Here is a 27,506-nt window from a genome sequence, read left to right as displayed (position 1 = left end):
TGTGTGTATTGAGATGCAGGCGCCACGTATTCTGTGTACGGGATAGCAGTTGTAGGCTGAAACATGCTCCAAAAACGGATGTAACACGTCTGCGTTTTTGCCGCCACTCTCCATTACCTCTCCCAAACACTTCCTGACTAAATAAATCCTCACTGTGAGCAACATCGTTAAGTTACCTTGATGAGTGCGTAGACTGTGATAATCGCCCAACTGTGAAAACATCAGCATAGCATTCAACTCATAGCCCATTGCCAACTCCTGCATCTTCTTAGACGCCTACATAAACTGGAAGTGTGTCTGGGTGTATGAAGTAATAAAAGAGGCGTGATATGCAACAATGTAAACCGGAGGTACCCGAACTCAGTCCTCCGGGCACCCTAAACCTAGGTATACACTGTCTGATTTTTTGGATAGGGACAACAATCGGGCCAATCATTCGATAAAGGAAGGTACCGATATCTGTGCTACACACTTTTCGTTATTTATGAAAAATAGTTACACCAGCAAAGGGGGGGGGGGGGGGGGGGAGGGTAATTGCCAGTTTTTACACCACCTGGACATATGATCAGATTATTGAGAATGCACACACTGCTCTATATAAGGAGATTGAGGCTGAAATTTTCGGTCTTGACCAAACGAGCAGATAATGGTCGGTTTCTCTGATTTCCAAAATGATCGTTCGTACCCACTATACAATTAATCAGGCAGATCACCCAATTATTAGCAAAATCGGACCATAATTGTACAGCATGTACCTGGCTAAACTACTTACTTGATTGGCATGGTTGCATCGTTTGCGACCACACCAGGCAGTTGGTTATATGATCTGGTTGCAAAAGATGCGGCACACAGTGTGGGTGGCTGCAGGGAGAGAATCTTCCCAAACCTGCTGCTGTCAGAGGGACCGATGCTTCCCTGATCCCTCCCCTAGTGTCTGCCATGCTACCGATCAATGCTGATGTTCAGTTGACCATCGCTGGGAAAATCAGTCGTAATGGTTACGATAATAGGATTTTAATTACCTACCGGTAAATCCTTTTCTCGTAGTCCGTAAAGGATACTGGGGTTCCATTTAGTGCCATAGGGTATAGACGGGTCCACCAGGAGCCATTGGCACTTTAAGAGTTTGATAGTGTGGGCTGGATCATCCCTCTATGCCCCTCCTAACAGACTCAGTCTAGGAAACTGTGCCGGAGGAGACGGACATACTTTGAGAGGATAGGTAAAAGATAGTGGTGAGGTTACGAACCAGCACACACAAATATAGGAAAGCTATGCTAACCCAACTTTAAACAGGATCAGCAACAGCTAAACCAACAATACTTAACCAAGTGAACAGTGCAGGAAGAACGAAGCACTGGGGTGGGCGCCCCGTATCCTCTACGGACTACGAGAAAAGGATTTACCGGTAGGTAATTCAAATCCTATTTTATCTTATGTCCTAGAGGATACTGGGGTTCCATTTAGTATCATGGGGATATTACAAAGCTCACAAACCGGGTGGGAGAGTGCTGAGGTTCCTGCAGAACTTATTGACTAAATTGAAGGTCCTCAGAGGCCAAAGTATCGAACTTGTAGAACTTAGCAAACGTGTTAGAACCAGACAAAGTAGCCGCTCGGCAGAGCTTTAAAGCCAAGACACCCCGGGCAGCCGCCCAGGAAGAACCCACCGACCTAGTAGAGTGGGCCTGTACAGATTTTGGAACCGGCAAACCTGCTGTGGAATAAGCATGCTGGAGTGATGCAATATGAGGCTCCCGTGAACAAGCCCTGCGGTGAAACGTACGTCGGGACTGACGTCATCAAAGGACGTCGTGCGGCCACGCCCCCTTCCTAGTGCGGGCGGCCGCTGCACCTCGGCGTGTGTGAGGTGTATACGGAGAGTGGAAGCAGGCTGGCCGGGAGCGGCAGAGGAGACTGACAACGCCGGCATCCAAGTTGGTTTGGAGCGGCGTTTGGTAATGTAATGCTCCTTATCTGTTAGTGCTCACCTTCGGCTACATTTGTCCTGTTTCCCCCTCCTTCCCCTCACATTTTCACGCCAATATTTGAGGAGCACTTACCGGGGACGCATATATGTATATATATATACCTGACTGCAGGTTTGACACTTTAATTTATTAGTACATATACTCAGTATCCGTGTCAGTTAAGAACATTTCCCTGCTGTTCCCTATAAATTATTAAAAAAATTATCATGGAGGTGCTTTGGTACAATTTACTTTTCTGTAAAAAGGTCTGATCCACGACTGCTTTACACTATTGATTAGTAATTCAATGTGTCAGAACTGCTATGAATTTAATATATAGCTCTATCAGCAGAAATTGATTCTCTGAATTATTCTTATGAATTCCTTCCTTTTTTCTGATGACATACCATCTGTAATCTTGCAACAGTTATGAGTATAATTAAGGATTCATATGTGCAGTTATCACCCCTTTTTCTCTATGAAAATTCAGTATCAATGATTATCATTTCAACCTGTCAGAACGGATATAGGCTCATTTTACAGTTCGTTTGATAGAAGATTCATGAATCTTTGAATGATTCTGAAGATTTATGTTTGATGACTTCTTTTGCAACATTGTTTCATTTTAGCCTTTTTATGTGAGAGATCAAGGTTACTATGTTACTAATGACCCATCATTTAATAATGTGTTTCAGGTGAATAGGATTCTGTTTATCTCCACAGACACTGTTACTCCGGTTTGATCATTTGACCGGAATTATGATGATATGTCGAATGCCTAAATGTTTAGGATATAATACACGCAATTGAACTAATGTGCTAGAACTCCAGCTTATTTGCCATTCAGAATTTATTGATGTCAGTGTGTACATTTGGTTTCCATATTTAGAGGTGATCAATTATATATGTGACTGGGATGTTGTTCTTCTCTATGTCTTCAAATGAATGAATCAATATAATTAATATTTAACATCCCAATACTTATTCTCATTGATCTGTACCTCTTCTTACCTTTTCTATCACTCTATCTGGTTGACAGCAGTGCTGGCAAGGGCTTTGTCCTTTTCAGCGTACATTTTGCTGTCACAACAGAAAGCAGAAGTGTCTTCTTTCTTTCTTCTTTCTTATATTGAAAGTGGAACATGACCGTGATATCCAGTGAATTATTCCACTCCTAGACTGGTTATGGCTCTCTTTTCCAACACTCTCTCATCTGGAAAAGCCTGGGGCCAATTTATTCAGTGACGTATAGCAGGCAGAGTACAGACAGCAGAAGTGGGTTCTTTCTTCCTTCATTTATCATCTTCACTGTTCAAGGTCGTACTATCCTGAAAGTAGCCCGATCTTCAATCTCGGAAGCTGATAGGATAGACCTGGCTAGTACTTTGAGGGGAGACCACCTAGGAATACCAGGCACTGTGGATATCACCAAGATGATCACCTATATTTTCACCTGACACCATGGTGGAGCATACTATGCTGCCCACTCTCACTATTTTAATCTATATTTCACCTTTCTATCTCTTATTTAGAAATTAAGATAGAGATTCTAGGGGCGTGGCCTGGAGGCTGAAGGAGAAGGCAGCACTTTACATGAGCTCTCAGGGATCTGAGAGTTTAACTATATAAAAAGAGCCTTCCCATATAATATTTAATATCCTAGACCCTCTGGCTACTACACTGGACTAACATAAAAGCAGGGAAGTAGTGCTGCGGAGTCGGGGAGCCGTTATTCGGGCTCCTGCGGATTGCGGCCTACTCCTTGCTCAGAAGCCGGGGCCTCAATTTCAACATATACCCACGGGCCGTGCGGTTGCCCTCCCGGGACGTTCGAGAGGCCCGCCTGGACCCCGCTCCTGCTGGAGCCCCCACTGCAGCCTGCCCAGTGCCCATTGCCGAACTACGGGGGTGCTCCGGGCCCGGATCGGGGACAAGCCGCGCGCTCCGTGACACGAGCGGCGGCCATCTTGAGAGCCGCACACGGAGAGAAAGTACAGCCGCAGCGAGGAGGAGACATCGGCGGCCCCCGGGTGAGTGAGACTTGCGGGCACGGCTCGGACGAGCCAACAGCACTCCTCTCTCCCCTCCCCGTAGACCCTCACCGGGCGCCCGCAGCCGGACCTGCCTGCACCCTGCCCCTAGCTGGGACATCACCACTGACACCTCTGCATCGGTCCGGCAGTCCTTGCTGGCTGGCGGGGGAAATCCGGGACCGGATCGAAGCCGTGCAGTGCACATCGGAGCGCGGGCGACGGCCATCTTGTGGAGGCGAGGCGGCGGTGACCTGAAGGAGACGTCGGGCGGCCCTAGGGGGTAAGAGACTGCAGCATTGGCCTCAAGGAGGTGAATATATCTCTCCCCCCCGTGTGCCTCTGTCTGACACCAGCGGCGCACTGCTGCGGAGGACTGCGGGCCTGGCCGGGGCTCCCTCCCCGCCCCCCCCCCCCCCCGCTGGCTAGAGAGGTAGTAAGAAGCAAACATACCAGACGTCCCCCCCTGCCCCTCTGAGGTCTGGGATTAGCTGGGCGGCTCCAGGAGATACAGACCCCCCTGATTCACCCTACCACACCAGCTTCTCTGCAGATATCTGAGAGACCTGAGCGCCCTGGCCCCTCTGCGAGTTCACGTACGGCTGTAGGTGGCTCATTGGATAGTACGGGTGGTCGCCGGGGGAGTCCTACGATCTGCGGGTGCCCCACGTTAGACCTGGAAGCCGTGGGAAAGAGGCCCAGACAGGCGCAGCGGTGGAGGCGAACACGATTGACAGGGTCATTCAACTGCACATTGAAACACCCAGTACCTTCTATCTCCAAGTTATAATTTTCCTCCGGAGTTCCCCCTGGGCTGGATTTAAACCCTCTACAACTGGTGGCCCGACCCCGATGGTACCTAAGGGGCCTGAAGTGCGGGACTGGAGTTCCCCCCAAGGCTTCGTGAGCACACAGAAGAGGATGTCTAGTCGCTTAGCCATGCTGGCCCTGCCCATGCCAATGTAAAACAAGCAGTTTCTTCTACCCATGCCAATATCTACGTAACATCTCGATGATCTAGGAGACAGCGGAGCCTCTGAATTTTCTTATTTAAGTGACCGGAACCGTCGACCTATTTCTCTTAGGCATTAGTATGCCTGCCAGACGCAACAAGCCATCAAAGCCCGCACAGCAGCTTTCATTTTTCAAATCATCTACAAGGATGTCGGGCTCTAAAACCACCGGACCCTCCACGACAGATACGATCCCGCAAACTCCCCCCTCCCTGGAGGTGCCCCCTTCCACACCCAAAGCTGCCACAAGCCTGGACAATGTCAAAGATGGAGATGCTCTAACAGTGGGCACGATGAAACTACTTCTGTCTCGCTTCAAGGAAGACGTGGCAGCGGAATTTCGCACCACACTAACGGCGTGTCAACAATCCATAGATGACCTAGGTGGCCGCACTGACCATCTGGAAATTAAAATGGAGGAGGTCGTGGGATCCCATAACAACCTGCTAGACGCCCATGACGCTTTGGAAGCAGAGGTAAAGCTTTTGCGGGACAAAGTCACAGATCTGGAGGACAGATCGCGTTGAAGCAATCTTAAATTGCGAGGAGTCCCCGAGTCTGTGTCACATAGCAGTTTACACGACTATGCCGTGGCCCTATTTAAAGCTCTATTACCCCAGTCCCCTTCGACAGATCTCCTCATCGACCGAATACATCGACTACCAAAGGCTAGAGCAGCACCTGGAGACGCGCCTAGAGATGTCCTGATGAAAATGCACTACTTCCACGTGAAGGAGGCCTTGCTAAAAGCATCAAGACCAACGTCAGACACATCTTCAGCCCTTAAAGGCCTTCAACTTTTCGGAGACTTGTCAGCAGCCACCCTCTATAAACGGCGGTCCTTTCACTCTATCACGATAGCTCTCAGGAAGGCGGATATCCCTTATCGCTGGGGTTTCCCCACCAAGCTGCTGATTCACCGAGATGGCTCCACTGTCTCTATTTCTACCGCAGATGAAGGAGCAAAGCTGCTCAAATCCTGGAACATTGTAGAACCCTCTGCGGACTCCTCACCCCGTCGACTCCAGCAGGACTGGTCTTCGGTGAAGTGAGGCGGCCTGCGCGGGATCGGAAAGCTCCCAAATACGCTACCTCTCTACTTTTCTCTGATGGCTCTCCGGGTATGATGATGATATTGACTGCTGTACCTCTACCCTTATCCGGGGGAACGTTATGTGCCGGGAGAGGCATTGAATGTAGCGGGCGATCAGTCCGTGTTTCAGAAGTATTCATAGATTTGTATACTGTATTTTACTGGCTGCCTAGTTTGTTCTTTTCTTTTACTTATAAGCAAGGTGCATGGAGCTTCCCTGGACAGGGCGGACCCCTACCAAAATTAATCTGTTGATATAACCCAGGTACTCGATATGAAGGGCGAGCCACTGGAGAGTCCCTAATGATTCTATTGATTTCATTCTTGGTTTCTATGCCCTAATTCCAGGTTGGACTGTTTTTGTTATGCATTTTAAGTTCTTTATGTTCTATTTACTAACATGGGTATTTACATGCCCTAATAGTATCGAGATGTTCATGTGTTCTGCATAGTTTACAGTATAAAAGTATGGCAATGGGTAGGTGCTATGCCACTAACCCCCCCTCTAGACTACACAGCCGCCTTATTATGGCGACTGGTTATGATCTCACGAGAGATCAATTCAGTTTTGTTTTTCTAATTTTTTTTCTGTCTTCCTTCCTGTTCCCAGATATGTTCCCCCCCCCCTTTCAGGTACATCAGTTTAAACACAGAAATTGCTCAAAGGAATTATCAGTCTTAGTGGCAATAGATTATGGTTAATATAATCTCTATTAATGCCAAAGGGCTCAATTCTCCCCATAAACGAAGAGTAGCCCTGAACTTTTTTCATAAACTCAAGGCACAGGTGGTAGCAGTACAAGAGACCCACTTTCAGAGTCAAAACCCCCCCTCCTTCACTAATTCACGCTATCCCCACTGTTATATGGCAAACGGACCCGCCAAGAAAGCTGGCGTGGCTCTTCTTATAGCACAACACTGCTCGTTTGTTCTGTCCGATAAATATGAGGACCCAGACGGGAGATATTTAATCTTAGTGGGCAAACTGGATAATTTAGAAACCACCTTGGTCTCGTGCTATGCACCTAATGCCAAACAAATTCCGTTTCTTAGAACCTTCTGTAGAACTCTTAAGGAACATACTAAGGGAGCCCTTTTGATTTTAGGTGACTTTAATATGGTACTGGACCCTACTGTTGACCGCTCCCGTCCGACCCGGACCCTCCGTAGCAGTCCACCCCAAGAACCCACAGGCAAATTTAGTCAACTGCTAGCTGAGTACGCACTGTATGACGTTTGGAGGGCTAAACACCCGACAGAACGGGATTACACTTTCTATTCTCACGTACACAGTTCGTACTCACGAATAGACTTAGCGCTAGCTGATAAATGGACGCTAACGGCTGTTAGCAAAATAGACATACTACCCATGTCCTGGTCGGATCACTCACCGCTTATGGTTGTTTGGGATACCAGTAAAAGGGTAGTCCCTCATGCCCCCTGGCGAATGGGCCAATACTTACTGACCCACCCTGAGGCTCTTCAGACCATCCAGCAATCTCTGAATTTGTATCTGTCCACTAACCGCCCCGAGGACACATCTGTCTTCACCCATTGGTGTTCTCTGAAAGCCGTGATTAGAGGTTCTGCAATTCAAAGTGCGGCTAGACTTAAACGCGATTATAGGAAGAGACAAGCCTCGGCCGAAAGAGAGGCCGCCCGGTTAGAAGCTGCACATAAAATTAGCCCCGATAATAAATCTCTTTATAAACAACTTCTCAGTGCCCGTGACAAAGTAAACTCCTTTGCCCTAACCGAAGTTCACCGCAACCTGCAGCGGCTAAATCAAAAATATTATAGGCTGGGTAATAGGGCGGGACGGTTACTGGCGCGTAAATTGAGAGGGCGTAGAGCCAAGGAACGCATACATGCGATTCATACATCTTCTGGAGTCAAAGTAACTGATCCGGTTGAGATAGCAAATGCGTTTGCTGAATATTACTCGCGGCTGTATAACCTAAGAGATGACTCTGGTACCCCTAAACCCACCCTGGCAGACATTACCGGATTCTTGGATGGGTTGTCGCTCCCCAACATAGACTCCCAGATCCGCGAATCCCTTAATATTCCTTGGTCACTTGACGAAGTCGAAGTAGCCATTGACTCCTGCCCAGTAAATAAAGCCCCCGGCCCGGATGGGTACCCCTCCAGCTTCTACAAAACATTTAAATCTACCCTTGCCCCACTCTTACAGTCAGTCTATAATGAAGCCACTGACTCCACATGTTTCCCGAAAGAGATGTTAGAGGCTCAAATAGTTACCATCCCTAAGCCAGGAAAATCTCCTACGGTGGTTCAGAATTACCGCCCAATAGCATTGCTGAACACCGACCTTAAATTGTTCGCCAAAATGGTTGCAAATAGGATTTCCCCTCTCTTGCCTAGTTTAATTAACCCGGACCAGGTGGGCTTTGTTCTGGGCAGGCAAGCGTCAGATAACACACGTAGGGTTATTAACCTGATTGACCGCTGCCAGGCCCGGAGCGAACCTCTCTTGCTTCTTTCCCTGGATGCAGAAAAAGCATTCGATAGGCTCCATTGGGATTATTTGAGGGTTACCCTAGGTCATTTTGGATTTGCGGGTAGGATACTAGACTCTATCTTTGCCTTGTACTCCTCCCCGTCGACTTCGGTTTTCACCAATGGGTGCAGCTCCTCTATATTTAATATTACTAATGGGACCCGACAGGGATGCCCACTATCACCCCTTATCTTTGTACTAGCTGTGGAACCGCTGGCAGAACGAATCAGGGTGTCAGACTCAATTGTAGGTCCAGAGGGACACCACATAAAATATGTCTTTTTGCAGATGATATTCTGGTGTGTCTTAGAGAGCCCGAAACGTCCCTACCCCACTTACATTCCATTTTAAACTCTTATGCAGCGGTCTCTTACTACAAACTGAACGCTACTAAGACTGTGGCCCTACCCTTAAATATTTCTGACAGCGCTCTCAGCCGTCTAAAGAATGACTATAAATATGCGTGGCAACTTAGATCGCTTAAATATCTGGGTGTTCATCTTTCTAGAGGGCGAGACTTAATGGGGTGCAACTATGACCCGCTTTTTCGCGCATTTGAATTGTTAATTAAAGATTGGATGATGCAGGAGGTCTCCTGGGTCGGACGGGTGGCGGCAGCAAAGATGGTCCTTTTACCAAAATTGATGTACCTCTTTCGTACCATCCCTAGGGTTTTCCCTAAAGACGTTTGTAATAGATTCAATCGTCTATTGACTAAATATATATGGGGGGGCTTAAAGCCGAAAGTAGCGAAATCCACGTTGACTGCGTCAAAAGGTTCCGGGGGAGTAGCATATCCAGACTTGGAAAGATACCACATCGCCTGTCTGCTCACCCAAATTAAAGATTGGTTCACCCAGGGCAATGTTAAACCGTGGGTATCCCTGGAACAAGACGCAATATCCCCCTACACACTATCGGATCTGTTATGGCTGCCCTTTAAATCAATCCCAGCCAGAGTTGCCGAGTGCCCAGCAGTTCACGCAACTTTACTGGCATGGAAGGAAGTATTAAAGTCTCTCCCTCCTGGTGCTTTGCCCTCCCCCAAGATATCCCTCCACACTATAGCCCTATTGATCCCAGATTTGCAATTACACCACTGGCGAACCTTGGGTCTCAACACTCTGAAGGATGTCCTCCGAGATGGTGCCTTAGTCCCCTTCTCCCTACTCCAAGATCAATTTCAGGTACCCAAACAAGACTTTCATAAATATCTACAATTAAGGCATTGGCTTCAAAGTTGCTCTCCAAGTCGGGCCCCACATACTGATCCCCCTAAAATACTGATGTCACTCCTAATGCCCAGAGGCAACAGGGGAGGCATTTCCAGATGGTATCAGCATCTTGTAACCGAGTCTCATCATGGGGTCTTCCCTGCACAGACTAAATGGGAAAGAGACCTCCCAGCAGTCTTTACGGAGGATATCTGGAAATATATCTTTAAATCTTGTTTTAGAATTTCTCAATGTGTAAATCACTGTGAAATGTATTATAAACTGGTCCATAGGGTATATTTAACACCGGACCGTTTACACAAAATCTGGCCTGATGTCTCCGCTAGTTGTTGGAGAAACTGTGGGATGGTGGGCGATATTTTACACATTTTTTGGTTATGCCCGGTAATCCGGGCACTGTGGAGTGAAGTATTCCTTTTCATTTCCCTTATATTGGGAATGGTCCTTGTCCCTGACCCCCTCTTGGCACTCTTTCACTATTGTGGGAAGGAGATGTCCAGCAGTGACAGATATATTCTAGGACATATCCTTATAGCTTCTAAAGCCGCCATTGCCTCCAAATGGAAGTCTGCGATCATCCCTAATATTTCAATGATAGAAAATAGCGTCCATCAACATTATGTGTTTGAGACAGCGGAGGGCAACTATGCTCCAGGAAGTTCCTCTATTAGTAAGAAATGGATTAAATGGTCCCTATATAAAGAGAGTTTAGGCCAGAAGGGTGCAGACAGAGCTCCAGCAGACATTCCAGACCTCTCTGTACTTTGTTCCCCAATACACACCTGACACCGATTTACTAAGTGATGCAGACCTCCTACTTTTCACTATACTAACATTCCATTGATGTATTACGATATTCCTGATACGTACCTTTCCCCCCCCCATGTCTTTATTAGTTCTGTTTTGTATGTATCTCCCCTCCCTCCTCCTGTTTTTTTATTTACCGATTTCATTGTATAAGGTACATGTAATCTGTTTGAAAACTCAATAAAAATTTAATATAAAAAAAAAGATAGAGATTCTAATTATTTTGGAACATACAGGTCGATATTTTAAAGGAACAGAATAAATGTTATGTTTTAGATTATTCATCATTACATTATCTACCTTATACTGTTTTGATTGACTGTCATTTTCAAATAAGAGTGTGCCCAAAAAGGAATTCTTTTGTCCTTCTCTTTCCCCATATATGCTGGATAGTGAGCCTGATAGCGTGCAATTGTCTGCTTTGAAGCAGGACACCCAATTTTATTGGGATCATATAGAACAAACAGCGAGTCGGATTTCCTGTGATGAGCTGTCCTTTTTACGTATACTTTCAAAGCCCTCACAACATTCAAAGACTTTGAAGTAGCGGAAGTGTCGGTGATAACCGGAACCACAATAGGTTGGTTGAAAATTAAATAGGGGCTCTTGTGAGACAAAGCCCCCAGCTCCGACACACGTCTTGCTGAAGCCAAGACCAACAGTGTGACGGTCTTCCACGTAAGATATTTTACGTCCATCTTCTGTAATGGTTCAAACCAGTCTGATTGGAGAAACTGCAGCACCAAATTGAGATTCCAAGGTGCCGTGGGAGGCACAAAGGGAGGATGGATGCGCAGAGCACCTTTCAAAAATGTCTGGACCTCAGGAAGAGAAGCCAATTGTTTCTGAAAGAAAATGGACAAGGCCGAAATCTGGACTTTTGTGGAGCCCAGACATAGGCCCACATCCACATCTGCCTGCAGAAACAGCAGGAAACGTCCCAGGTGAAATTCCACCATAAAATAAGTTCTGCTCTCACACCAGGAGACGTATTTCCTCCAAATACCGTGGTAATATTTAGACATTATCCCCCTTCCTGGCTTGGATCATAGTCGGGATAACTTTGTTAGGGATCCCTCTACTGGCTAGAATCAGCCGTTCAACTTCCATACCATCAAACATAGCCGCGGTAAGTCCTGATAGATGAACGGGCCCTGCTGCAGAAGATCCTCGCGAAGAGGTAGAGGCCAGGGATCTTCGAGGAGCATCTCCAGAAGGTCAGCGTACCAGGCCCTTCTTGGCCAGTCTGGAGCAATGAGTATTGCTTTAACCTTTTCCCTTTGTATTCTTTTGAGAATTCTTGGGATCAGAGGAAGTGGAGGAAACACGTACACCATCTGATAGACCCATGGAGTCGTGAGAGCATCTACCGCCACTGCCTGTGGGTCTCTTGACCTGGAACAATACCGCTTGAGCTTCTTGTTGAGACGAGAGGCCACATGTCGAGAGGCACCTGAACACTTCCGGGTGAAGGTCCCACTCCCCCGGGTGCAGGTCGTGTCAGCTGAGGAAGTCTGCTTCCCAGTTGTCTACTCCCGGAATGAAGACCACTGACAACGCCACAGCGTTGTTCTCTACCCAGAGGAGAATTCTTGACACCTCTGACATTGCTGCCCTGCTTTTCGTTCCGTCCTGTCGGTTTATGTACGTCACTGCCGTTACTTTGTCCGACTGGACTTGAATGGCCCGATCCTGAAGAAGAGGCCTGCAGAAGTGCGTTGTATATGGCCCTGAGTTCCAAAATGTTGACTGGAAGGACAACTTCCTGACTTGACCATCTTCCTTGAAACTGCACCCCCTGGGTGACTGCTCCCCAACCTCAGAGGCTTGCGTCCGTGGTTAACAAGATCCAGTCCTGAATTCCGAACCTCCGACCCTCGACGAGGTGTGAGGTCTGTAGCCACCACAGAAGGGAGATCTTGGCTTTTGGTGACAGACGAATCCTCTGGTGCATGCGAAGATGCAATCCAAACCAAGGTTTCACGCAAGAGCTGGAAGGGTCTTGCGTGAAACCTTCCGTATTGAAGCGCCTCGTAAGAGGCCACCAGAAGGCGAATGCATAGATGAACCGATATCTGGGTTGGCTTCAGGATATCCCGACCCAGATTACCAATGCCTTTTCCAACGGAAGGAACACTTTCTGCGACTCCGTGTCCAGTATCAATCCCAGGAATGGGAGACTCCGTGTTGGCTCTAGGTGAGATTTTGGAAGGTTCAGAATCCACCCGTGATCTTGGAGAAGTTTGGTTGAGAGGCCAATGCCGTCCAGCAACCTCTCCCTGGATGGCGCCTTTATCAGAAGATCATCCAGGTACGGAATTATGTTCACTCCCTGCTAGCGGAGTATAAACATCATCTCTGCCATCACTTTGGTGAACATCCTTGGTGCCGTGGAGAGACCAAATGACAGGGCCAGGAACTGGTAGTGACAGTCCTGCAGTGCAAACCGTAGATAAGCCTGGTGAGGCGGCCAGATCGGAATGTGAAGGTACGCATCCTTGATATCCAGAGACACAAGGAATTCCCCTTCCTCCAGACCTGAGATCACCGCTCTCAGAGACTCCATCTTGAACTTGAACACTCTTAAGGACGGGTTCAAGTACTTGAGGTTCAGAATTGGACGTACCGAACCGTCCGGTTTTGGTACTACAAACAAGTTGAAATAGTACCCCTTGTTGTGTAGATGAGGTGGAACTGGAATAATGACTTGAGTCTGTACCAGTTTTTGGATGGCCTGCTGTAAAGTTATACTTGCCTCTTGTGAAGCTTGTAAGCCTGATTTGAAGAATCTGGGAGATGGGAGCTCTTGGAACTTTAGTCTGTAGCCCTGGGAAATAAGATCTATTACCCAGGGATCCCGGCATAAACTTGACCAGATGTGACTGAAAAATTGTAGTCGGGCTCCCACCTGACAGACCTCCAGGCCTCGCGGTCCTCCGTCATGCTGAAGGCTTTGAGGAAGCAGAGCCTGAGCTCTGTTCCTGAACACCTGCAGTTGCTGGTTTGCGTGGTTTACTTCTTGCACCTCTGGAGGCTGTAGAAGCACCTCTGTATTTTCCCTTAAACTTGGCTGTACGAAAGGACTGTAAATTTGAAGCTGAATAAGCTTTCCTGGCTGGGGGAGCTGTGGAAGGATGATACGTAGACTTACCCGCAGTAGCTTTGGAGATCCATTTGTCTAGTTCGTCTCCAAACAAGGCCTTTCCTGTGAATGGTAGGTCTTCCACGCCTTTTCTGGAGTCCGCATCAGTCGTCCACTGGCGTAGCCGGGTGCAGTACTGCTGACCGGCGGTCAGGAGACCGCCGGTCAGCTTACCGACGCCGGGATCCCGACAGCATACCGACGCCGGGATCCCGGCGGGGAGGGGCGAGTGCAGCAAGCCCCTTGCGGGCTCGCTGCGCTCGCCACGCTGCGGATCGCCACGGGTTCTATTCCCACTTTATGGGTGTCGTGGACACCCACGAGTGGAAATAGTCCCTGTTGGTCGGCATGCCGACCATCGGGATAGTGAGCCATCGGGCTGGTGGAGGAGGTCATGTGACTGTCGGTCAGCTGATCGGCGGTCACATGAATACCACCCGTCGTAGCCACAAGCCCCTGCGTGCTGACACTGCCATAGCGGTGGTGCGTGCATTAAGCAAACCAATCTCTTTTATGGCTTCCACCATACAGTTGGCAGAGTCCTGTATATGCTGCGGTAGTAAAACAACATCCCCCCTAGACAAGGAATCTAACCCCTCAATTAGGTTAACTGACCATTTAGCAATGGCTTTTGTGATCCACGCACATGTAATAGTGGGTCTTTGGGCCACCCCAGCAGCTGTGTACAATGATTTGAGTGTAGGTTCAATTTTACGATCAGCCATATCTCTTAGGGAGGCTGCACCAGGGACAGGCAATCCAATTTTACGTGACAGCCTAGAGACTGATGAGTCCACTATCGGTGGATTTTCCCATTTTTTCCTATCCTCCAGAGGAAAAGGAAAAGATGAGAGCAACCTTTTAGGGATTTTAAATTTCTTATCAGGATTAACCCACGGTTCTTCAAACAGGGTATTCAATCCCTTTGACGCAGGAAAAGTGACTGAGGACTTCTTTTTTACATTAAAATAAGATTCCTCACACTCTTCTGACACCTTATCAGTACTTTGCAGAACATCTCTGATAGCCTCTATAAGAGCTTGTACTCCCTGTGACAGAGTAGCATCCCCCCTCCAAATCCACCTCACCCTCCTCCATGTCTGACCCGTCAGCGTCAGAGTCAGACTGCAGGATATGGGCCAGAGATCATTTTTGCGGACAAATGGGAGGGGACTGAGACGCTGGTTTGGGGACTTGGTCTCTATTCATCAACTCATCCACAGTCTGTCTTAAGTATTGTGCCTCTTTCTCACTGCGGGACAGCTTTGTAGAAATATTTGAGATCATTCCCTTAATGGAATTAACCCATTCCGGTTCAGCTATTCTGGGAAGGTGCACTGCCCTGAGTACCCAGTAGTGAGCCCCCTGGTGAAGAGGAACACTCCGCTGTACAAGAAACACACTCTTTGCCTGACATAATGTAAATGTGACAGCACACATACACATAAGAAAAGGTCAAGCACAATTAACCCACAAGGAGCCCTTCAGGGAGACACAAAGTTATTTGGAGTCAGCTCCCACCGCGCACTTATCGCTAATGCAAAGCGTAGCCAGCTCGCAGACTAAGTACCCTGATAGGGGACTTAGTACACTGATGGTGCCCCCCCCCCCCCCGCTATGACCCCCTGGTACTGCTGACGTAATCTGGAGTCACACTGGAGGAGCTGCGCGTCCCTGTGAGTCAGCGTCTGTGTCCACTGCAGAGGGAAAATGGCGCTGGTAAGCTGCTGGATACTCTCATAGTGAAGCCCCACCCCTTAAATGGCGCAAGGTCTTCCCGCGTTTTTTATACTGGCTGAGGTAGTCTGTTGCTTAAAATGGAGAGAAAACCGTTTTAAGGCTGTTTTTGCCAGTGTGGGTACTGAGTACAGTGTACTGAGACGCAGCTGTGTACTGTGTCTGGAGACGCAATCGGCCCCGGTTAGAAGCCATGAGTCTCCGTACCCTAATGCCGCCATAATGGCCGACGATCCGCTAGTCGGGACGCCAGCTTAGTACTCACCACTCTTCTTTCTTCTGGCTCTGTTAGGGGTGGCGGCGTGCTGCGGAAATGTACGCTCGCAGTGGTGGGGCTTGCGAATAGTTCCCTCAGGAACTCAGTGTCCTGTCAGCGGGGAACGGGACCATTAACCCTTCAAGAGGTTGGCCGTTTCCCCCCCCCTAACTCCCACAAAGCAGGCAGACTGGTGCCAACCAGCCCTGCCTGAAAATAACAAACATATTAAATAAATGCAGAAAACTCTTCAGGAGCTTCCATAACCCTGACTGGCTCCTCCGGGCACATTTTCTTAACCGAGTCTGGTAGGAGGGGCATAGAGGGAGGGGCCAGCCCACACTATCAAATTCTTAAAGTGCCCATGGCTCCTGGTGAACCCATCTATACCCCATGGTACTAAATGGAACCCCAGTATCCTCTAGGACGTAAGAGAAATTACTGATGGTGAGAACTCGATGATCTGATGTTTAAAAAAAACTTGACTTTTAATAAATATATATATATAAAAAAATGAGATTTATGGTAAGAACTTACGTTTGTTAAATCTCTTTCTGCGAGGTACTCTGGGCTCCACAAGGATAGACATTGGGGTGTAGAGTAGGATCTTGATCCGAGGCACCAACAGGCTCAAAGCTTTGACTATTCCCAGAATGCACAGCGCCGCCTCCTCTATAACCCAACCCACCTACACAGGAGCTCAGTTTTTATTTAACCAGCCCAATGCAGTAGCAGGAAAAGAGATGACAATGGCTAATACCATACCAACCCAAAGAAGCTAAGTGTGTCAGGGTGGGCACCTTGTGGAGCCCAGTGTACCTCGCAGAAAGAGATTTAACAAAGGTAAGTTCTTACCATAAATCTCGTTTTCTGCTGCGGGGTACACTGGGCTCCACAAGGATAGACATTGGGGATGTCCTAAAGCTGTTCCTTATGGGAGGGGACGCACTGTAGCGGGCACAAGAACCCGGCGTCCAAAGAAAGCATCCTGGGAAGCGGCAGTATCGAAGGCATAGAACCTTATGAACGTGTTCACTGAGGACCACGTAGCCGCCTTGCACAATTGTTCAAGGGTCGCACCACGGCGGGCCGCCCAAGAAGGTCCAACAGACCGAGTAGAATGGGCCGTAATGTGAGCAGGAGCCGACAGACCAGCCCTCACATAAGCATGTGCAATCACCATTCTAATCCATCTGGCCAAAGTCTACTTGTGAGCAGGCCAGCCCCGTTTGTGAAATCCAAACAGTACAAAGAGAGAATCAGATTTCCTAATGGAAGCAGTTCTCTTCACACAGATACGGAGAGCCCGTACCACATCCAAAGACTTCTCTTTGGGAGACAGATCAGGAGAAACAACTACCGGAACTACAATCTCCTGGTTAAGGTGGAACGAGGAAACCACCTTAGGTAAATATCCGGGACGAGTCCTAAGAACCGTCCAGTCACGGTGAAATATCAGATATGGGGAACTACAGGACAAGGCACCCAAATCCGACACTCTTCTAGCTGAAGCAATAGCCAGCAGAAACACCACCTTAAGGGAAAGCCATTTATGATCAGCTGAACCAAGAGGTTCAAACGGAGACTCTTGTAACGCCTCCAAAACCACCGACAAGTCCCAAGGAGCCACAGGCGGGACATAGGGAGGTTGTATACGCAACAAACCCTGAGTAAGGGTATGCACATCAGGTAAGGACGCAATTTTTCTCTAAAACCACACCAACAAGGCAGAAATATGAACCTTGAGGGAGGACAGACGTAGGCCTAAGTCCAGGCCCTGCTGAAGAAAAGCCAACAACTTGGCCATTCTAAACTTGGAAGCGTCATAATCGTTAGATGCGCACCAAACAAGGTAAGAATGCCAGATCCTATAGTAAATCCGAGCCGAAGCCGGTTTCCGGGCCCACAACATCATTTTAATGACCGCCTCAGAAAACCCTTTAGCCCTTAAGACGGAAGCTTCAAGAGCCACGCCGTCAAACACAGCCGGGCTAGGTCCTGGTAGACACAAGGGCCCTGAACGAGGAGGTCTGGGCGTTGTGGAAGTAGAATTGGACGCTCTGACGATAGGCCTTGCAGGTCTGAGAACCAGTGCCGTCTGGGCCACGCTGGAGCTATGAGAAGCAGAATTCCTTTTTCTTCCTTGAACTTCCGAATTACCCTGGGCAGGAGTGACACCGGAGGGAACACGTACGGCAGCCGAAACCTCCACGGCACCGCCAGCGCATCCACGAATGCTGCTTGAGGATCCCTTGTCCTTGCTCCGAAGACAGGAACCTTGTGATTGTGTCGAGACGCCATCAGATCTACGTCTGGAAGACCCCACTTTTCCACTAGGAGTTGAAACACTTCTGGATGGAGGCCCCACTCGCCGGGATGTACGTCCTGATGACTGAGAAAGTCCGCTTCCCAATTCAGGACTCCCGGAATGAAGATTGCCGATATGGCCGGTAGATGGTGTTCCGCCCAATGTAGAATCTGTGACTTCCTTCATTGCCAGACGGCTTTGAGTGCCGCCTTGATGATTTATGTAAGCCACTGTGGTGGCGTTGTCCGACTGCACTTGAACAGGACGGTTCTGAATTAAATGCTGGGCTAGGTTCAATGCATTGAAGACCGCCCGCAATTCCAGAATGTTGATTGAGAGGAGGGACTCCTTCTTGGTCCACCGACCCTGAAGGAAGTGTTGCTCCAGCACCGCGCCCCAACCTCTTAAGACTGGCATCTGTCGTCAACAGGACCCATTTGGATATCCAGAAGGGACGGCCCCTGCCCGAAACTGGTAATGGAGGTTGCCAATATCAAACCTCAGGTATTGCTGATGTGACGCTGCTATAGGAATAAGCAGGTAAGCATCCTGTATGTCCAGGGAGACCATGTAGTCCCCAGGTTCCAAGGCCAGAACTATAGAGCGAAGGGTTTCCATACGGAACTTGGAAACCTTCACAAACCTGTTTAATGCCTTGAGGTTGAGAATGGGCCGGGAGGACCCACTCGGTTTCGGGACTAGAAACAGCGGAGAATAGTACCCCCGGCCCTTCTGCGCAAGAGGCACCTGTACTACGACTCCTGTATCCAGGAGGGTCTGTACCACCGAATGCAGAGTGTTTGCCTTTGTCTGGTCCAACGGGACGTCTATCTGGCAAAATCGATGAGGGGGTCAGTTTTTGAAGGCTATGGCGTAACCTCGAGTGACGACTTCCCGTACCCAGGCATCTGAAGTGGTCTTCAACCATTCCTGGGTATACCCTAGAAGCCAGCCCCCCACCCTGGGATCCCCATGCGGCAGGCTTATCGGCCTTGGAAGCTGGCTGACGGGCCGCCCAGGCTCTTTTTGGCTTCGGCTTACCAGGTTTGGAAGTGCGGGCCTGCTTGTTGTACGCCTGACCTTTTGCTTTACCTGAAGGACGAAAGGGACGAAAGGAAGTACCTTTAGCCTTCGACACAGAAGGAGTGGTACTTGGCAGACAGGCAGTTTTGGCAGTAGCCAAGTCAGCCACTATCTTATTTAAGTCCTCCCCAAACAGAATATCTCCCTTGAAAGGGAGTACCTCCAGGGTTTTTCTAGAGTCCAGATCCACAGACCAGGATCTCAGCCACAATATCCGGCGAGCCAGGACTGACGTAGTAGAGGCCTTGGCTGCTAGGATACCGGCATCAGAAGCCGCCTCTTTAATATAGCGAGAAGCTGTGACAATATATGATAAGCATTGTCTAGCATGGTCAGAAGAGATTTCAGCTTCTAACTCCAAGGCCTATACTTCAATAGCCTCTGCAGCTAATGTTGCTGCAATAGTGGGCCTTTGTGCAGCACCCATGAGGGTCTAAATTGCTTTAAGACAACCCTCCACATGTTTATCCGTAGGCTCTTTTAGAGACGTGACGGTAGTGACAGGTAGAGCTGAGGAAACCACAATCCTAGCCACATGTGAGTCTACTGGGTGTAGTACGGCTGACCGGCGGTCTCCTGACCGCCGGTCAGCTTACCGACACCGGGATCCCGGCAGCATACCGACGCCGGGATCGCGGCGGGGAGGGGCGAGTGCAGCAAGCCCCTTGCGGGCTCGGTGGCGACCTGCGGTCGCCACGGGTTCTATTCCCACTCTATGGGTGTCGTGGACACCCACGAGTGGAAATAGTCCCTGTTGGTCGGCATGCCGACCATCGGGACAGTGACCCGTCGGGCTGGTGGAGGAGGTCATGTGACTGTCGGTCAGCTGACCGGCGGTCACATGAATACCACCCGAGTCTACTGGAGGAGGCGTTTCCCAATTCTTAGACAGCTCTGGTGCGAGAGGATAGCGAGCCAGCATCTTCTTTTGATGCACAAACTTCGTACCCGGGTTTTCCCAGGGTTCCTGACGTATATCTACTAGGTGATCAGAGTGAGGTAAAACTTGTTTAACCACCTTCTGACGCTTGAACCTATCTGGTTTCTTAGGAGGGACGGATGGCTCGGGATCATCCGTAATCTGTAAAATTAATTTAATAGCCTCCAAAAGATCAGGAACATCCACATGTGAACTACCCTTCCCATCAGCCGTACCTGAGTCAGAACCTATGGGGTCAGTGTAAGTGCCGTCTTCATCAGACGAGGTGTCAGTGACAGCAGTGGATTGTGAGGAGACAAGCACTCGCTTAGAGGACCCCTTGGGCTTAGGCGAGTGATGGTCAGACTTTTTAGTAGTCAGGGACTGGTTCAACTTCTTCAATTGAGCAGATAAATCGTCCGCCCACGGCGGGTTACCTGCAGGGACCACATACGGTTGTACCGGCATTGGGGGTCCCATAGGGGGTGTTAGTTTATTAACTAGCGTATACAGAAGCGTGGAAAAAGCGGCCCACGGTGCGTCATTATGTACCTCCGTTGCCACAGTCCCACTGAGGGGCAAAGAGCCCCCAGAACCAGAGCCCACAGATGCTATATTCTCCTCATAGGGATCTGTGGTTTCAGCAACACCGGCAGTGTGTTCAGCCCCAGAACCGTTACCCTCAGAAGCAGACATGATATAACTTGCAGTATCAGGTAACACAGTACAATTGGCAGCAGCACAATACCTCTTACCCAAACCCCTGCGCAGTGTAGTCAGCACTAGCAGAGATAAAGGAGAGATATGGTGACTAAATCACAGAGAAAAATATGTATTAAAGTATATCTTTGTGAAAATCCTATATAAAACCTGACGCACCAAGCCCTTTCAGGTTACAGAATATAGGGATAGCAAGTTGAGTGAAAGACACGAAATGGACACCACTCAGCTATCTAATGCACACACAGATAGTCACAGTTTGTATAATGCAGAGGTTATTACTAACAATAATACTGTACTGGACTAGCTTATATATATAGCTATATAGTCAATAGATATAACACTGCACAGTAAGAACTGGATTTATATCACAGGGTAATTGTACTAGAAAACCCTGACTAAATGCACTCTTTCTTAACTAGCACTGTCTAAAAAGGCAGGTAGAATACCTGTCATGTAAAGTCACAGCACTGACAACCAGGCGGCTTTACACAGGAGGATTTGCCCAAGCAGTCCCAGGAACAGTTAAGCTGAGAGATAATGGCACCCAGACACTGACAGGGAGTGAGGGAGAGACAGATATGCAGCTTCAGGGCGGGAACATTTGCGGGAAATGGCGACCTGGGGCTGGGGGAGGGGCTTCAGGTCTAAGCTTTATCCCCCTGCTGGCAAAACCACCGGGCACTGTGGGCTACTGAAAATGGTTTAGAGAGAAAACCTGACCTGCACCCATGCCCTAGTGATCTAGTGGGATCACCTGTACTGCCACAGTGTCCACCGCCAGTGCGCGCGGCCCGCCTCCCACTGACCGCGCCGAATCGTGATAAAGACGGGGTCCCGCAAGCGGGACCCACTCACCACCTCCTGAAGCGCGGCCACGCGATCCCGGAGAGCCCCCGTCGTGTGTGCCTGACGTGAAGAAAACCGGAGCCTCCTGCTGTAGTTACCTGGCAACCAGGGCTCGGGAGTGTACAGCGCCGCTGGGGAGAGCTGGAGCTGCAGCAGTGAATGTCTTCTGACATTTACCACCGCTGCTGCCCTTGTAGTCTTCACTTTTTTCTTCAAAAAAAGCTTTTCTTAGGGCTGCCTGGAGCAGCCCCTATGTTATGTGCCTGCTTACTGCAGCACCAACTACAAAACTGAGCTCCTGTGCAGGGAGGCGGGGTTATAGAGGAGGCGGCGATGTGCATTCTGGGAACAGTCAAAACTTTGAGCCTGTTGGTGCCTCGGATCAAGATCCTACTCTACACCCCAATGTCTATCCTTGTGGAGCCCAGTGTACCCCGCAGCAGAAATGTTTTTAAATAAATTCGTTTTGGACAAGTTTGTTGCTGCCGGCATCGGCAAGTGTATCCACTGACAGTCACGATGTATCATTCAGTGATACATTATGCCGTGTGTAGGCACCTTAAGTGGTTAACAGTCCAGGCTTTAAGTATATCCATGCTTGGCCACAGATGATATATACTCCTTTTCCACTAGCTCTAAAAACACAGGTAAATGCGCGGGGGCGCGCATTTACCCGTGTTTTTTCTAGTGAAAACGGCCCCCCCTGCAAATTCCCGGATCAACGTGTTCAACCCGGTAAGCTGTGTAGTGTAAACAAAAGCCGTGTCGATGCAACACAGCTCCCGTTCACAGTGTATGGAAGGGCGGCGCTGGGAGATCATGTGATCTCCCAGCACCACCCCTGCCGCATCAGCAGCAGCGTCAGTAACCCGGCAATATGCCGGGTTGGTGAGCTCAGTGTAGAAGGGAGCTCTAGCACGGGTCGTAGCCGTGTCAGGCTCCCGGCTGCGACCCGTGCTAGCAAGTGGAAAAGGAGTATTAGTACCTCCGTCAATTTGATTTAACCATCACGCTGAGCCATGGATATCTTTAAAACCTGCCCTGTTAGGGTGCCTTGAGGACCGAGTTTGGGAACCACTGGGGTAAATGTTATATAAGAAGTCCAGCCTCATAGCAGGTGTTCTACCAAGCAAAAATCCACTCCTTCTGACATAAATACTACTCCAAAATTGATCCTCACCACCCCTTTATCTTGTTTCGGTAATCTTTCTTTGAAAATTAAATGTCGCTTTTATACCGCTCAGCAAATTGTAACCACTGACTTTGCATTGCCCACATCCTTCACTACACCTGTGCAAGTATCTGATTACCAGAACATGCCACCATCTTGTTCTATAAACCTATGTGCTTTGGAGGAAATCTTGGAGCACTTGCACAATTCAAGGTGCGAGACAGGAATAAACAACATTTCTTGCTGCACCTTGGGCTGCTCTGTGCTTCATAAATTACATCCAGTATTTCCATTTTCAGTCTGTTCCCAATGTACCACTGTATGAGGTCATACTCTCTTACCATGAACAAAGCAGTCTGTCTCTGATGAAGTCTCTGTCAGTGATGAGTCTGTGACACTCTGTCAGTCCTTTGTGCAAGTCTCTCAGATTTCTGTGCCAAATCTATCTCCACAGGCCACTGTAATCTCATCTAGTGTGTCTCCAGAGATAGCAGCCAATCTGACTCCAGAGCTTTACCTGACAGTCACTCTGTCTCTAGAGAGGACTGTCAACTAGTCTGTCTCCAGCAGTAAGTATGTCTCTAGTGAGACCTGTTCAGTCTGTCTCTCCCAGAGCTGACAAGTCAGCCTGCCTCTCTATACACACAGCCCTGTCAGGCTACATACTATCGGTCCACAGAGACTTCTCCAGCATGTGTGAAGACTGAGAAGAGTACACTGTCCGTGCACCAGTCAAGAGAGTGCTGTCAGGCGGGGTCACTGTCTCCGGGATTAATTTCTGTATTGTGTCTGTGGAGCTGTCTCTGCCGCTCCGTGCTCCTCTCTCTCTCTCTCTCTCTAATACGTATCCTGCAGGTCTCTTTTGTGTCTCTCTTTTTCAATAGTCTCTTCACTCTCCCCTCTGTCCAAGTTACTATCAATCTGTTACCCTAACAACGAGGTGACATCACGGATTCGGCCGCCATCTTACCACACCCGAGCGTCACAGGTGTGCCAATATGGCGGCCTTGATCTTCTTTTTGGTCTCCCAGTCCAGTGAAGCCGCCTGTGTAAGCACCGGGAAGTGATTGCTTGCTAGGGGGAGAAGTTGCCATACATGCATACGCACAGAGAGTGACTTTAGCCATGGCCACTTGCTGTGTGTGTAGTAAGTATTTCGCAGCTAAAGAGGCGTGATAGGATCTTACCACCACTGCTGGTGGTACCCGTAATGCTGCCAAATTTTCTAGCATTCTAACATCCACATCCGCACATGTTGTCAATGTCTTTTGACATTACTGGGCATAAGGACAGGGCAGGAGGCCTGAATATTGCAACTTTTATTTATGAATAAAAATAAATAATAGCCAGCAAGTGTATTTCTGCCAAAAAATTATTTAGAGTACTTTGAGGTAGGCTTAATAATGCTCTGTTGTGTTTATATACAACTTGGAAAATATGGGAGGTATTACTTGTAACTACCATTTATTTGCAACTTTAATCACGTAACTGGTGATCTCTCCCCCCACCCCCCAAAGAAAAAAATAAAGAAAAACGCTCAGTAATTGACATTTTTTTAAAATTGTTTTATAAAATTTAAAATGTGTTTTTAATACTATATATTTAAATATTTTGGTTAATATATACCTAATGGGCCCTACACACTGCACGATCCGCTGCCGAGCTGCCCGATGGCGAATACGGGCGACCCGGCGGCAGGGGGGCGGGGCGTGAAGTTTCTTTACTCCCCTCGTCACGATCGGCCATATTGGCCTGCATGCACAAGCGACGGGGCACCAGCGATGAACGAGCGCGGGGCCGCGCATCGTTCATCGCTGGTGCCTCCACACTGAAAGATATGAACGGTATCTCGTTCATTAATGAACAAGATCCGTTCATTAATGAACGAGATCGTTCATATCTTTCACTAATATCGCCCAGTGTGTAGGGCCTATAAGGGGTATTTCTCTATCGTCCTAAGTGGATGCTGGGGTTCCTGAAAGGACCATGGGGAATAGCGGCTCCGCAGGAGACAGGGCACAAAAGTAAAGCTTTTACAGGTCAGGTGGTGTGTACTGGCTCCTCCCCCTATGACCCTCCTCCAGACTCCAGTTAGATTTTTGTGCCCGGCCGAGAAGGGTGCAATTCTAGGTGGCTCTCATAAAGAGCTGCTTAGAGAGTTTAGCTTAGGTTTTTTATTTTACAGTGATTCCTGCTGGCAACAGGATCACTGCAACGAGGGACAGAGGGGAGAAGAAGTGAACTCACCTGCGTGCAGGATGGATTGGCTTCTTGGCTACTGGACATGAAGCTCCAGAGGGACGATCACAGGTACAGCCTGGATGGTCACCGGAGCCACGCCGCCGGCCCCCTCACAGATGCTGAAGCAAGAAGAGGTCCAGAATCGGCGGCTGAAGACTCCTGCAGTCTTCTTAAGGTAGCGCACAGCACTGCAGCTGTGCGCCATTTTCCTCTCAGCACACTTCACACGGCAGTCACTGAGGGTGCAGGGCGCTGGGGGGGGGGCGCCCTGGGAGGCAAATGAAAACCTTTAAAAAGGCTAAAAATACCTCACATATAGCCCCAGAGGCTATATGGAGATATTTACCCCTGCCTAAATGTACTAAATAGCGGGAGACGAGCCCGCCGGAAAAGGGGCGGGGCCTATCTCCTCAGCACACGGCGCCATTTTCTGTCACAGCTCCGCTGGTCAGGAAGGCTCCCAGGTCTCTCCCCTGCACTGCACTACAGAAACAGGGTATAACAGAGAGGGGGGGCAAAATAAATGGCAATATATTAATATAAAAGCAGCTATAAGGGAGCACTTAATCATAAGGCTATCCCTGTCATATATAGCGCTTTTTGGTGTGTGCTGGCAGACTCTCCCTCTGTCTCCCCAAAGGGCTAGTGGGTCCTGTCTTCGTATAGAGCATTCCCTGTGTGTCTGCTGTGTGTCGGTACGTGTGTGTCGACATGTATGAGGACGTTATTGGTGTGGAGGCGGAGCAATTGCCAAATATGAGGATGTCACCTTCTAGGGGGTCGACACCAGAATGGATGCCTTTATTTGTGGAATTACGGGATAGCGTCAACTCGCTTAAGCAGTCGTTTGCCGACATGAGGCGGCCGGACACTCAATTAGTGCCTGTCCAGGCGCCTCAAACACCGTCAGGGGCTGTAAAACGCCCCTTGCCTCAGTCGGTCGACACAGACCCAGACACAGGCACTGATTCCGGTGGTGAAGGTGACGAATCAACCGTATTTTCCAGTAGGGCCACACGTTATATGATTTTGGCAATAAAGGAGATGTTACATTTAGCTGATACTACAGGTACCACTAAACAGGGTATTATGTGGGGTGTGAAAAAACTACCAGTAGTTTTTACCGAATCAGAAGAATTAAATGACGTGTGTGATGAAGCGTGGGGTGCCCCGATAAAAAACTGCTAATTTCAAAGAAGTTATTGGCTTTATACCCTTTCCCGCCAGAGGTTAGGGAGCGCTGGGAAACACCTCCTAGGGTGGACAAAGCGCTAACACGCTCATCAAAACAAGTGGCGTTACCCTCTCCTGAGACGGCCGCACTTAAAGATCCATCAGATAGGAGGATGGAAAATATCCAAAAAGGTATATACACACATGCAGGTGTTATACTACGACCAGCTATTGCGACTGCCTGGATGTGCAGTGCTGGGGTAGTTTGGTCAGAGTCCCTGATCGAAAATATTGATACCCTGGACAGGGACAATATTTTACTGTCGTTAGAACAAATAAAGGATGCATTTCTTTATATGCGTGATGCACAGAGAGATATCTGCACACTGGCATCACGGGTAAGTGCTATGTCCATTTCGGCCAGAAGAGCTTTATGGACACGACAGTGGACAGGCGATGCGTAGAGGAGTTATTTGGGGTCGGTCTATCGGATTTGGTGGCCACGGCTACGGCCGGGAAATCCACCTTTCTACCTCAAGTCACTCCCCAACTGAAAAAGGCACCGACCTTTCAACCGCAGCCCTTTCGTTCCTTTAAAAATAAGAGAGCAAAGGGCTATTCATATCTGCCACGAGGCAGAGGACGAGGGAAGAGACAGCAACAGGCAGCTCCTTCCCAGGAACAGAAGCCCTCCCCGGCTTCTACAAAAGCCTCAGCATGACGCTGGGGCTTCGCAAGCGGACTCGGGGGCGGTAGGCGGTCGTCTCAAGAATTACAGCGCGCAGTGGGCTCACTCGCAGGTAAATCCCTGGATCCTGCAGATAATATCTCAGGGGTACAGGTTGAAATTAGAGACAGAGCCACCTCGCCGTTTCCTGAAGTCTGCTTTACCAACGTCCCCCTCAGAAAGGGAGACGGTTTTGGAAGCCATTCACAAGCTGTATTCTCAGCAGGTGATAGTCAAGGTACCTCTTCTACAACAAGGGAAGGGGTATTATTCCACTCTTTTTGTGGTACCGAAGCCGGATGGCTCGGTAAGGCCTATTCTAAATCTGAAGTCCTTGAACCTGTACATAAAGAAGTTCAAGTTCAAGATGGAGTCACTCAGAGCAGTGATAGCGAACCTGGAAGAAGGGGACTTTATGGTATCCTTGGACATCAAGGATGCGTATCTCCACGTTCCAATTACCCCTCACACCAGGGGTACCTCAGGTTCGTTGTACAAAACTGTCACTATC

The 27,506-nt window shown here is 48.8% G+C and overlaps 1 protein-coding gene across 4 annotated transcripts in view; it reads right to left on the bottom strand.

Moving 5' to 3' along the window:
* Positions 1-23,868, bottom strand: part of C3H20orf96 (chromosome 3 C20orf96 homolog) — a 233,174-nt gene extending 209,306 nt beyond the window's left edge. The window contains exon 1 of one of the 4 annotated variants that reach the window (XM_063959091.1): positions 23,783-23,868. Coding sequence is in view for 2 of the 4 variants with exons in the window: in XM_063959088.1 (XP_063815158.1) it covers positions 21,782-21,856 (75 nt within the window). In the remaining 2 variants the exon portion in view is untranslated. The other 3 variants (XM_063959089.1, XM_063959090.1, XM_063959088.1) reach the window with 3 other exon arrangements.
* Between the last annotated feature and the right edge of the window lie 3,638 nt (positions 23,869-27,506).

Source organism: Pseudophryne corroboree, chromosome 3, assembly GCF_028390025.1.
Source record: "Pseudophryne corroboree isolate aPseCor3 chromosome 3, aPseCor3.hap2, whole genome shotgun sequence".
NCBI classification, from domain to species: domain Eukaryota; kingdom Metazoa; phylum Chordata; class Amphibia; order Anura; family Myobatrachidae; genus Pseudophryne; species Pseudophryne corroboree.
Note: the sequence above shows the minus strand (reverse complement) of the source record. Positions and strands in the feature narration are given on the sequence as shown.